Source organism: Danio rerio, chromosome 20 (genome assembly GCF_049306965.1).
Source record: "Danio rerio strain Tuebingen ecotype United States chromosome 20, GRCz12tu, whole genome shotgun sequence".
Classification (NCBI taxonomy): domain Eukaryota; kingdom Metazoa; phylum Chordata; class Actinopteri; order Cypriniformes; family Danionidae; genus Danio; species Danio rerio.
The window spans coordinates 54,930,934-54,945,000 of record NC_133195.1 but is presented as its reverse complement, the minus strand read 5'-3'; the positions used below and the strand labels follow the sequence as shown (position 1 = coordinate 54,945,000).

Here is a 14,067-nt window from a genome sequence, read left to right as displayed (position 1 = left end):
AGATTTATTTGTTTAAAGATGAGATTTAAATTGGGCAGCACGGTGGCACAGTGGGTAACACAATCGCCTCACAGCAAGAAGGTCGCTGGTTCGAGAAATGCCAGCTGGCCCAGCTGACTGACTTGTTGTGAGGTGACAGTGCTAACCACTGAGCCACCGTGTTGCCTATTTAAATATCATTCATTCATTTTCTTTTTGGCTTAGTCCCTTTATTAATCAGGGGACGCCGCAGCGGAATGAACCGCCAACTTATACAGCATATGTTTTACACAGCGGATGCCCTTCCAGCTGCAACCCATCTCTGGAAAACATCAATACACACTCATTCACACACATACACTACGGCCAATTTAGTTCACCAATTCCCCTATAGCGCATGTGTTTGGACTGTGGGGGAAACCGATGCACCCGGAGAAAACCCCCACCAACATGGGGAGAACATGGAAACTCCACACAGAAATGCCAACTGACCCAGCTGAGGCTCGAACCAGTGACCTTCTTGCTGCGAGGCGACAGTACTAACTACTGAGCCACCATGCTGCCCCTTATCTTTATTCAACTTTAATCAAATACTACATTAAGTTTGGAAAGTCTTTGGATATAAATGGTTTTACAGATGACTGTATGTGTTTAGTTTGTGCAGGAGGAGGCTATAGCAGAGCCTTCTAGTACGAACACCAGCATGAATGAAGAGAAAATCAATCTTTCACAAATGGCAAGCAAACAATATGGAGCAACAAATACAGCAGACGCAGCACAGAAACAAACACTACAGTGTAAAGGAGAACTGAATGAAGGATTCAACTCTATCGAATAGTGAATCTAAAAGATTACAAAGTTGTTAAATCATTTGCGTCTTGTTTATTATTTGATCATAGACTAAATTCAGCTGGGAAAATTCATGTGACTCAAATCCGGCTCACACCAGACACTTAGATCCGGCCCACATACCGAATGGACTGATGGCACTTGGGCGGTATGCTCCTGTTTACCAGATCTGGGCCACTATTAACCCAAGGCAATACCACATATCAACCAGAATTCAACCAAATGAACCAGAACTGACCCTATACTGGGCCACAATTTGCTTTCATTCTGGCCCAGATCCGGCCCACACCAGACACTTACATCTGGACCACATATTGATTGGAATGATGGCACTTGGGCGGTCCTGTTTGTCAGATCTGGCCCACAAAAAGACTAAAGCAATACCACGTGTTAGCAACAGTTCAACCAAATGAGCCAGAACTGACCCAATTCTAGGCTACAGTTTGCTTTTATTCTGGCCCAGATACGGCCCACACCAGACACTTGCATGTGGACCACATACTGAATGGAATGATGGCACTTGGGCGGTCCACTGCTGTTTACCAGATCTGGGCCACTATTAACCCAAGGCAATACCACATATCAACCAGAATTCAACCAAATGAACCAGAACTGACCCAATTCTGGGCCACAATTTGATTTTATTCTGGCCCATATCCGGCCCACACCAGACACTTACATCTGGACCACATATTGATTGGAATGATGGCTCTAGGGCGGTCCTGTTTGTCAGATCTGGCCCACAAAAAGGCTAAAGCAATACCACGTGTTAGCAACAGTTCAACCAAATGAGCCAGAACTGACCCAATTCTAGGCTACAGTTTGCTTTTATTTTGGCCCAGATCCGGCTCACACCAGACACTTACATCTGGACCACATATTGATTGGAATGATGGCACTAGGGCGGTCCTGTTTGTCAGATCTGGCCCACAAAAAGGCTAAAGCAATACCACGTGTTAGCAACAATTCAACCAAATGAGCCAGAACTGACCCTATTCTGGGCTACAGTTTGCTTTTATTCTGGCCCAGATCCGGCTCACACCAGACACTTGCATCTGGACCACATACTGAATGAAATGATGGCACTTGGCCGGTCCGCTCCTGTTTGCCAGATCTGGGCCACTATTAAGCCTAAGCAAAATCACATATCAGCCAGAATTCAAACAAATGAACCAGAACTGACCCAATTCTGGGCCACAATTTGCTTTTATTCTGGCCCAGATCCAGCCCACACCAGACACTTGCATCTGGACCACATATTGATTGGAATGATGGCTCTAGGGCGGTCCTGTTTGTCAGATCTGGCCCACAAAAAGGCTAAAGCAATACCACGTGTTAGCAACAATTCAACCAAATGAGCCAGAACTGACCCAATTCTGGGCTACAGTTTGCTTTTATTCTGGCCCAGATCCGGCCCACACCAGACACATACATCTGAACCACATACTGAATGGAATGATGGCACTTGGGCGGTCTGCTTCTGTTTGCCAGATCTGGGCCACTATTAAGCCAAAGCAATACCACATATCAGCCAGAATTCAACCAAATGAACCAGAACTGACCCTATTCTGGGCCACAATTTGCTTTCATTCTGGCCCAGATCCAGCCCACACCAGACTCCTACATCTGGACCACATATTGATTGGAATGATGGCTCTAGGGCGGTCCTGTTTGTCATATCTGGGCCACAAATAAGCTAAAGCAATACCCCGTATTAGCAACAATTCAACCAAATGAACCAGAACTGACCCTATTCTGGGCTACAGTTTGCTTTTATTCTGGCCCAGATCTGGCCCACACCAGACTCTTACATCTGGACCACATACTGAATGAAATGATGGCACTTGGCCGGTCCGCTCCTGTTTGCCAGATCTGGGCCACTATTAAGCCAAAGCAATACCACATATCAGCCAGAATTCAACCAAATGAACCAGAACTGACCCTATTCTGGGCCACAATTTGCTTTTATTCTGGCCCAGATCCGGCCCACACCAGACACTTACATCTGGACCACATACTGAATGGATTGATGGCTCTAGGGCGGTCCTGTTTGTCAGATCTGGCCCACAAATAAGCTAAAGCAATGCCACGTGTTAGCAACAACTCAACCAAATTAACCAGAATTGACCCCATTCTTTGTTACAGTTTGCTTTTATTCTGGCCCAGATCCGGCCCACACCAGACATGCATGGAATGATGGCACTTGGGCGGTCCGCTCCTGTTTGCTAGATCTGGGCCACTATTAAGCCAAAGCAATACCATGTATTAGCCAGAATTCAACCAAATGAACCAGAACTGACCCTATTCTGGGCCACACTTTGCTTTTATTTTGGCCCATGAATACATTCTCTAACTTATTGATTCTGCTGTTCATGTTGATGTTGTTGGTTTTGTCTCTTTTAGTTTCCTGTTTGTGATGTTTGTTTATTTTGTTAATCGTCACTGTTGTTGAGGTTCATACGTTGATTATTGATGTCCCTGTGAGCAGAAGTTGAACCAGAGAATGCTTTTAGCTATTAAACCTTCATAATTCTGTGGCATGTGCGAGCATGTTATTACGCTACTTCTAATAATGGATTAAACATTGGTTAACATCAGTGAATTATATTATTTCATCACAGGCTGTGCCTCACTTAATTTTATTGTTTTTTTTACTTGTTTTTTTGCTGTAATGTTTAACTTTTCAAGTAAAGTTTTTAAAAGCTACAGCAGCCCAAAAGAAAATTTATATTAAGAGGTTCGGGGCTATGATCCCAACTAAAGCAAACACTTGTGGTCCACATATGTTTTAAGATAACTGGGCCACATTTATCATATCTTCTCTGGGCCATTATAGGCTCAAATCCACATTAGCCAGAGCTTACTATGCCTAATATTCGCCAAAAGTGGCCCACATATGTTTTAAAATTACTGAGCCACATTTGCCATATCTTCTCTCGGCCACTATAGGCTAACGGCTGCATTAGCCAGAGCTATCTGTGCCGAATATTCACCACATATGTTTTAAGATAACTTTTAGGTTATCTTTAGGCTCGATCATCAGACTTGCTCCTTGGTCTTCAATTTGGCAACCTGCGCTTGCATGTGTTTTGAACCAGGGGAGCAATACCAAGTTCCACCACTGGGTGTCAAACTTAAAGCACATACAGCACCTTTAAATCCTTTATTTTTGAGCCATGCTATACTAAAAAGTATTTGTAAAAAACTTTTATAAAAAACTGTTTATATTACAGTAAATACAACACTTTATTAAAGATTGCTCCAGCATACTGTAGTCTATTAACTATGGTGAACTGACGGTAATAATTGCTGTGTGGTGTACATTCATTTTTACTACAGTAAACTGTGGTGTATTGTTGTATTGTGTATGTATATATACTATTATCGTGCAAATTAATCCAAAAAAGTAAATTGTTTTGGTAATCTGACCATCTGCTTTATGTTTTTAACTAAAGAATAGTTGAACATTACAAGAAATATTAACCTAAATTAAGATACATAAGAATAATGTCAGATTGAAAAAGATGAAAACTTATTAAAAATAAATTAACAAAAATAAGCAAATACATTATAATGTAGTAATAATAACAGTAAACACAAATTAAATGTATGATGTATGTAAATGTATGATTAAATGTATGTAAATAATTAAATCCATCTGTTTCTGCTCTGGAATGACATTTCTTCTCGCATGACGTCACTTTGACGGAATGGGCGAAATATACGTAGCCACGCCCCTTCAACAATAAGTGCTGCAAATTAAACACAAGAGGTTTGGCTAAAATAAAGCCCCACCCCTTCGTCAATATTTCGTTTAAGCAGTAAATACACTGCTGCATTGTTGTCTGCTGCAACTTCTGGTTCAAAAATACTTGATATATCAATTTATGGTATATTAGTGAAAAGCAAAACAAAGTCAAAGTTCAAGACTATCAATCCCACGTGGTCAAAAAGTTTGTTGACCTTCCCGTTCCTGTGTTGACTTCAGAACACACGAGGTTGGTGGTACTTTTCTCAGCGCTGATCAGTCTGAAGCAATCGGCCGTTTGTGCTGACTATCAATGAATGGTTAACGTTATTTTTTTTAAAGTAAACCCGTTTTCGCATATTTTAACAGTGAAGCACATCGTAAATATTATAATTGACTGATAAATATATATATACGTCGTTCAAATTAATTGTCTCTAAAAATACATAACTCGTACTAAGGTTTGAATGTAACTCAATGCGACTTGTAGTATTTTGGACCACCGGGCGCCCCCTTCAGGCGCAAGCGTTTATTTCTCTCACAAGCAGATCAGCTAACAACATTTGCCGCCCAATGCTAACAACAATGGAGGAGAGGTTAATAGCGGCGGTGTCCGACTATCCCGAGTTATACAATTCCACAATAAATTCGTATAAAGATGCTGCTAGAAAAGCCAAAGCGTGGAGAGCAGTGAGTCTACAAGTCGAAATACCAGGTACGAGTCGCGGTGTCTGCATTGTTTGTTGCTAGCTAAACTGCTAGCCGTTTGCTGTTAGCGTGTTGCAGAGAAGGCTAACAGGAATCCAGATTTGGAGATTGGATCAAACTCTTTGATTTTGAGTCCGTATAATCATCCGACAACTAAAAGAACAGGTTTCTTGGGGTGTTTTATGGGTTAATCGTGTAGATGCGACACTATCAGATGCTCATTTGAGTTTTTTTAAGTTGTTTGACCCTCATCAGTGAAGTGGGATCTGATTTCATCCAAAGTTTGAGTTGCTGGATTGCATAACTGAGCATTTTAATTGTGAGTATTTTTAATAGTAAAATTTAGGGATAAAGGTATTAATAATTTAAATTTGACATTTTGCAATTATTTATTAATGTAACTGAGTCCATATGCGTGTGTATATATACTTTTAATGTTGTTAATGCATGCAGTTAATACCACAAACTACATGCATGCCTCAATAATTACTGTATTTTAATGTGAATTGGCTTAATATAATTACTTAATATAATATATGAAGTTATTATTTATCATGCTTAAAATGATGACATTGATTGTTGCTTATGTAATTAATTATGCATACTGTATGCTTTAGTCACTTTGGTTATTTGATCATTTATGTTTTACATTAAATATACACATCATAGAATAGCAAAATTTTAATTATTACACAATTTAATTAGATTAGTTCAGAATTTATTTATTTATTTATAAAGTACGAAAAAAACTCAATAGTTTTGACCACTGTGTTGTACAATGTGGCAAAAAGAATATTAAGTAGATAAAAATAAACACAGAAACACTAAAATAATAAAATATTTAATGTGTATATATATGCTTAAAATGCTATTTATTGATTATTGTCATTGTTTATTATGCCGGTATATGCACATAAATTACTGCTTATCGTTTGTTTTAAGATGTATTGTTAATTATTAGTGAAATATACATGTGCTTAAATTATTACATATTGATTATTGTAGAATTTAATTAAAAAAATCAAAATTATTATATAGATAATTTAGTTGGTTGTATGCTTAAATTGCTATTTTTTGACTTTCCTTTTAATTTATTAATAATATATGCTTAAATGTTTGATTTGGACATTGGATCAAACTCTTAAACTCTTGAAAAATCTCGTTTCTGACTAAATCTAACTCTTAAATTTGCTCACATTTTTGATTTGGAGATTGGATTAAACTTTTGGATTTTGAGTCCGTATAATAAAAGAACAGGTTTCTTGAGGTGTTTTATGGGTTAATCGTGTGGATGCGACACTATCAGATGCTCATTTGAGTTGTTTTAAGTTGTTTGACCCTCATCAGTAAAGTGGGATCTGATTTCATCTAAAGTTTATTAAGTTGCTGGATTGCATAACTGAGCATTTTAATAGTAAAATGTGTGCATAAAGGTATTAATAATTAAAGTTTTACATATTGTAATTATTTTTTAATGTAACGTAGTCCATATACATGTGTATATATACTTTTAATGTTGTTAATGTATGCAGTTGATTCCACAAACTACATGCATGTCTCAATAATTACTGTACTTTAATGTGAATACATGTGCTTAATTTAATTACTTAATATAATATAAGTTAATTTTTATCATACTTAAATGATGACTTATTGATTGTTGCTTATATAATTAATTATGCATACTGTATGCTTAAGTCACTTTGGTTATTCTATCATTTATGTTTTCCATTAAATACACAGAATAGCTAGATTTTTATTATTACAGAATCTAATTAAATACATTTTTCATTTTATTTTTATTTATTTATTTGTAAAGCACAAATTAACACAACAGTTGACCACTGTGCTGTACAATGTTGAAAAAGAATAATAAATAGATTAAAAATAATAATAATAAATGCAAAACACTGCAAATACTAATAATAAAATATTTAATGTGTATATATATGCTTAAAATGCTATTTATTGATTATTGTCATGGTTTATTATGCTGGTATATGCAGATAAATTACTGCTTATCGTTTGTTTTAAGATGTATTGTTAATTATTAGTGAAATATACATGTGCTTAAATTATTACATATTGATTATTGCAGAATTAATTCATTAAAATAACAATCATTGTATAGATAATTTAACTGTTCATATGCTTGCATTGCTATTTATTGACTTTCCTGTTAATTTATTAATTAAATATGCTGAAATTGTTGTTTATTGATAACTGTAAGGTTTTGGTAATTTTATTATACATATAGGTAATTCACTATTAATTTAGATGTGTGATGAAACTCTGAAACTTATGATCTGAGCTCTCCAAATACACTTGAAAAAAGTTTCTAGCCCAATCATAGGTCCAGATTACCAAATAAGTCAAATAATTAAAAAATATATATGTTTTTTTATTATTATTTTGTACAATTATTTTTTTTTTGTTTATAATAAAGCAATGAAAAATATGCAAAGGTAATATACAATATTGCATTTTTTGTCCCCCATTTTTTATGTAATGGTAATTAACAAGACCATACATAGAAAAAAATACATGTAGAATAAAAAATAAATGTTTTAAACCCACTCTTACTTCCCCATAAAACTATACGTCATGATACAGTGCAGAATAATTAAGAAATTATAAATGACAGATTATCCCAGGATGAATTCAATCACAACTTCCAACTATCCCCTGAAAAACCCCAGATAAATTCCTCTGATAAAAGAAAAATAAGTAAATAAATAGGTTACAAATAAATGAGTAAATAAGACTATTAGTGCAGTTTTTAATAATGTGTCTTTAAGTGTTTCTAGTAAAATGAGACTTTTTTTTATCAGTTTACTCCAATGTATGCACATGTATCTGGCTTATCAATTCAGGTATGTCATTTGTGCAAAAAACAATATTGGAGTCTCATAAAAACTTTCCCCCTCTGTTTACTGCCACCAAGTGGATTAAAATGAAACTTTAAAGCAAGGAGAATCACCAAACCGAGCCTCAAGGCACAGGTCACTCAAAAATGGACATTTTCTTTCTATTTACTCTCCCATAGTTAATTCCAAACATTTTATGACTTTTTTTCTTCCGTTATACACAAAAGAAGATATTTTGAAGGATGTTAGAAATGAGTAACCATTAGGAATGCAACGATTTACCGATTTCACGATTAACCACGGTTTAATTCATCAAGATTAATTAATTGTGAAGGCTTCTCAACACCGTGGCATGGAACAAAACTGCTACTACTAAACAAAGTTATGCCAACTGTGCGCTAGTTTAAGGTTCCGAGCTTGTACACCGAGGCTAACACACACGTTTCAGACAGACATCCAGCAGTCTTTGACTGCATTTGTTCTCTTTAAAAGAGAAAATACTTACATTTACATGAGAAAATACTTATAATAGATTTACATTAGACAAATACTGTTTTTTTGTTTATTTAGTTATTTATTGTTTGTTTATTTATTCCTTTATCATTTATTTGTTTATTATTTATTTATTTTAGTCTATTTATTAATTATTTATTTATTTATTATATGTTTATTTATTCATTTATTATTTATAAATATATTTATTATTTTATAATTTTATATTTATTATTTATTTAATATTTATATTGATTCATTTTTAAAATTTATTTTCAGTTTAAAATTATTACTCGTTTAAATGTCAGAAAATTTTTCACTTATTTTTACGTCCAAGGAGAAATGGACTATTGTTTGTTCATTATTATTATTTTGAGTTGTACTTTTAGGAGCACATTTTAACATGTATATCACAAAATACTTAACATTATTGGAAGTGATTTGTTTTCATGCATCACTCTGCAGTCTTCATAAACAAGATAATTAAATAACTTAAACTCAAAATAATCTTCCTTGTTTATTTATTTGACAAGTAACGTTATACTGGTGTAAGAGAACATATTTATAATATTCAAGTACATCAAGGCACATTGCTGCCACTGTAAACTTTAACAGGCCTACTGTTGAAGTCAATTTATTTTGCCCTCCCATTCATTCACAATAATGTTTCTGAAAATTTTTACACTCTTTCCTAAAAAATAATAATTCTGGAGTCATAATAAGTCCTATTTCTTATTGTTTATTTCGTGCATTGATAATGATCTAAACACATTGAATGACAGTAAAAAGTAGCAATTTTACCCAATAAATGCGTTAATAATATCAACTGATTTATATATAGTCATTCAAATGAACTCAAAACGATTAAAAACTGCAAAAAAACATTTATTTAGGCCCGAACTACAAAACCAAATGTAAAACATCTTTAGTATCAGTTTTGCTTAAGTTGCAGGAGAGGGGAGCGGTCGCTTTAAGACTTGCTGTTTACGGGAGTTGTAGTCCATAGCGAAGTGTATTGTGGGTAGTGTAGTTCAACACGCTTGCTGGATGATGTGAGCTCGCTGTGTACTGTGCAGCTGAAATGGAGAAAGAAAGTTTTACTCGGCTTTGTTTTATGTTCACTCAAGTTATTCCACCCGAGAGCTGTTCATAACTAGATAGAATAGAAATAGAGATAGATTGATCTCTGCAGCAGCTGCCGGAGAGCTGCGCGCTGCAGACGCAGCTGGTGTGAATGGCTGCGTGCTGCTTCTGCTCTCCATACTCGCTGCTCACGCACTGCTTTCGCTTGCGGTGTGAAACAGGCATCAAAGGCAAGCGCCTGCGTGCTGCTTCTGCTCGACATACGCGCTGCGCATGCTCTGCTCACGCACTGCTTTCGCTTGCGGTGTGAAACAGGCGTAACGTCCTTGCCGCAGCACCGAGATTCATAAGCTGATTTAATACCGGTGCGTACCGGTTACCTAGGTACCGGTGCTATAATGGCACCGGGTTTCGGTACCCAACCCTAATTATGACAAAGTGCAATATGCAAATTTCCCATGTATCCTAGAATTTAGTGTGTTTTTCTATTCAGTAGAACAACTTTTATCAATCGCCTCCTTTTTATGCAACCAAGGCGCTTTAAAGCAATTTTACAGTGACATTTATGTGCTATCTTACTGCTGTCAAAGTTTATAATTGGAAAACTTACCGAATAAGATATTTAATAGTATACACTACCTGACAAAACCTGCATCTCAATCAGCACAAATAATGCAGAAGACCTACTGGAACCAGCATGGATGAAGATTCTCACAGAAATCAGTCAAGTTTGGTGAAGGAGACATCATGGTTTGGGGTTCATTCAGTATGGGGGTGTGCGAGAGATCTGCAGAGTGGATGATCAACATCAACAGTCTGAGATATCAAGACATTTGTGCTGCCCATTACATTACAAACCACAGGAGAGGGACAATTCTCCAGCAGGATAGCGCTCCTGCTCATACTTCAAGCTCCTGAAAGCAGAGAAGGTCAAGCTGCTCCAGGATTGGCCAGCCCAGTCACTAGACATGAACATTATTGAGCATGTCTGGGGTAAGATGGAGGAGGAGGCATTGAAGATGAACACAAAGACTCTTGATGAACTCTGGCAGTCCTGCAGGAACGCTTTCTTTGCCATTCAAGATGACTTTATTAATCAGTGATTTGAGTCATTTCAGAGTTTGAAGACTTTAGTCTAAACAGAGTCAGACCTTACTGTCCTAATGAAATCATTTAAAATCAAGGCATGATCATATTTTATTGTGGTCAAATTAGCGTCATGTAGAGGCCTTTGCCTTTCATATAAGACAATTCTGATACCAAATGAGCAACTAGAAGTCCAGTTATTATTTGCTGTTCCTAAAACTTGGATAGACGACAAGACTTTGTATGTTAGTGTATAGGACATTAACCTTTGTAACATCAATATAATCTAAATAACTTTGAGAATGATATGTTTTTTAAATTGTTTATTGCTATATGCATTATTATTATGCTGTTATAAGTTGGCGGTTCATTCCGCTGTGGCGACCCTAGATTAATAAAGGGACTAAGCCGAAAAGAAAATTAATGAATGATGCTATTATATAATCATTATATAATCAGTGGCATAAAATGACAATAATATCGCTTATTGCTAAAATTCCTGACAATATATCACACAACAAAAAATCCTTATCGTGACAGGCCTAGTTTTGTGTTGAACAGAGAATTTTAGAACCACTAAAGGGTGATTTTTATTTATTTGTTTATAGATGACAGCTTTTTTTTATTTCATCAAACTTATAAGTGAACCATGCATTGATTATGAAGCATCATTTTTCAGATTTTCTTTGTGTTTTGCTGTTTTTACCAGAGGAGGACTGCCGCAGGCGATGGAAGAGTTTACGGGACATGTTCATCAAAGACAAGCGTGCAGAGCAGCGTAGGCGAGCATCAGGAACGTCTCACCGCAGCTGGAAGTACAGCTGGCAGATGTCTTTTCTCACACCCTTCATCCAGTCCAGATCTCTTGCGGCGGACGAGCCCGAAGAAGACAGAGACGACGAGGACAAAGACGAGGAGAGGACGGCGGACGGGAACTCAGCATTCGTGGTGCAGGACTTTGAAGGTGATCATGGAATGCTGGATGGGGCGTCGCATTACTCTGCGTCAGGCTCGCAAGGATCGGGACGCAAGCGAAAGTGGCACATGGAGGCCAATGAGGACTTGGAGGACGAGATGTTCTTGTTTAGTTTACTGCCGTATCTGAGACGACTGCCGTACGCCAAGAAGAGCGCGGTCAAATTAAAAATACACCAGCTGCTGTATGAGGCAGAGTTTAAGTGAGCTTCTATATGGGGCCGGGATAATAAATCCATGCATTATGAATCAATAATTACTTTTTCTGAATGCATTGCTGTTCTCTCTTGAATTAATTTTGAGATTAGTTTTTACCAGCAGATGGCGCTGTGTGCTTTACAAACCTGTCTCACTCTGACAATCCTTACACGTATCTTTTAAACGCAAAATAGTCATCATTAAAATAAATAAAAAATAAGTAATATTAAAATAATAATAAAAAATAATAATATTACTTACTATAAAAAATAAGCGAGTTGCAAGTGTTCGTAGTGAGCTGTTTACATTAATCCTGTTGAATAAACTCTATCTGCTGTTTGTAAACAAGCCTAGAGCCCCATCTGCTGTTTTAAAAGTAGCCTAGAGCACCGTCTGCTGTCTAAAAACTAGCTTAGAGCGCCATCTGCTGTCCAAAAACTAGCCTAGGGGGCTGTCAGCTATTTAAGAACTAGCCTAGAGCGCCGTCTGTTGTCTAAAAACTAGCTTACATCGCCGTCTGCTGTCCAAAAGCTAGCCTAGAGTGCTATCTGCTCTCGAAAAACTAGCCTAGAATGCCGTCAGCTGTTTAAAAACTAGCCTAGAGCGCCATCTGCTGTCTAAAAACTAGCCTAGAGCAACATCTGTTGTCTAAAGATTAGCCTAGAGCACCGCCTGCTTTCTAAAAACTAGCCTAGAGTGCCGTCAGCTAGCTTATGGACAGCAGATGGATGGCGCTTTAGGCTAGAGTTTAGACAGCAGATAATAATCTAGGCTAGTTTCAACATGAAAAAACTAGCTTAGAGCGCCATCTGCTGTTTAAAGACTAGCCTAGAGTACCATCAGCTAGTTTTTAAACAACAGATGGCACTCTAGCTTAGTTTTAACACCAGATGGTGCCCCACTCTGTTGTATCTAGGTGGTAAACTAGCCTCGATTGTCATCTGGTGTTTAAAAATTAGCCTAAAGCACTATCTGCTGTTTAAAACTAGCCTAGAGCCCCATCTGCTGTTTTAAAACTAGCCTAGAGTGCCATTTGGTTTTTAAAAACTAGCCTAGAGCGCCATCTGCTGTTTGAAAAATAATCTAGAGCGCCGTCTGCTGTGTGAAAACTAGCCTAGAGCACCATCTGTTGTCTAAAAACTAGCCTAGAGCACCATCTCCTGTTTAAAAACTAGCCTAGAGCGCCATCTGCTGTTTAAAACTAGCCTAGAGCACCACCTGCTGTTTAAAACTAGCCTAGAGCACCATCTGCTGTTTAAAACTAGCCTAGAGCACCACCTGCTGTATAAAACTAGCCTAGAGCGCCATCTGCTGTTTTACAAAATATCCTAGAGCGCCATCTGCTGTCTAAAAACTAGCCAAAAGCGCTATCTGCTTTCTAAAAACTAGCCTAGAGCGTCGTCTGCTGTTTAAAAAATATCCTAAAGCGCCATCTGCTAGTTTTTTGAAAGCAGCTAGTTTTAACAATGGATGGTGCTCCACTTCATCGTAGCCAGCCTAGCACACTATCACACTGTCTGCTGTTAAAAACTAGCCTACAATGTTGTTGGCTGTTTAAAAATTAGCGTACAGTGCCGTCTGCTGTTAAAAACTAGCCTAGAGCGCCGTCTGCTGTTAAAAACAAGCCTAGAGCATCATCTGCTGTTATAAACTAAGCTCAGAACTGATTCAACAGAGAATGGCAATGCAGTCCAAAAATCGACCCACGTATCATAATACATTGATTTATCATCCCAGCCCTACTTCTATAGTTTCTTTAATATTTTTCTATCTTTTATTGATATTGAAATTCTATCCACTGCATTTAAAAAAAAAAAACATTCGCAACATTGTACCGATGCTGGTAGATGTTTGTTTCATCAGAGATCAATGATTAAACAGACATGTATATGCACTCTGTCATCCTTCAGTCTGTAAATAAATGATTTTTATAAAGGTGGATAATATGATAATATGATTCTTGTGTATCATCACACATGAACTTGAGAGCATAACGTTTTTTTAAATCTGCATGAAATCTGAACTTCCAGTATTAATTTTACTAGCGCACATTGTTAGCCTAAATGTCAGCTATTAATCTGT

The 14,067-nt window shown here is 36.9% G+C and overlaps 3 protein-coding genes across 3 annotated transcripts in view; all 3 read left to right on the top strand.

Annotated features, from left to right (window-relative positions):
• The window catches only part of LOC103909362 (uncharacterized), a 15,287-nt gene extending 11,921 nt beyond the window's left edge, over positions 1-3,366 (top strand). The window contains exon 5 of the mRNA XM_009295012.5: positions 635-3,366. Coding sequence (XP_009293287.1) covers positions 635-817 — 183 coding nt within the window. The 3' untranslated portion in view covers positions 818-3,366. The remainder of the gene's footprint in view (positions 1-634) is intronic.
• The window catches only part of mia3 (MIA SH3 domain ER export factor 3), a 449,969-nt gene that overhangs the window by 171,147 nt on the left and 264,755 nt on the right, over positions 1-14,067 (top strand). The window lies entirely within an intron of this gene.
• Positions 5,139-12,212, top strand: LOC100330838 (MADF and BESS domain-containing protein). Its single transcript, NM_001386313.1, has 2 exons — positions 5,139-5,291; positions 11,522-12,212. Exons 1-2 carry the CDS (start codon positions 5,150-5,152, stop codon positions 11,992-11,994), a joined length of 615 nt encoding a protein of 204 aa, NP_001373242.1. The 5' UTR covers positions 5,139-5,149; the 3' UTR covers positions 11,995-12,212.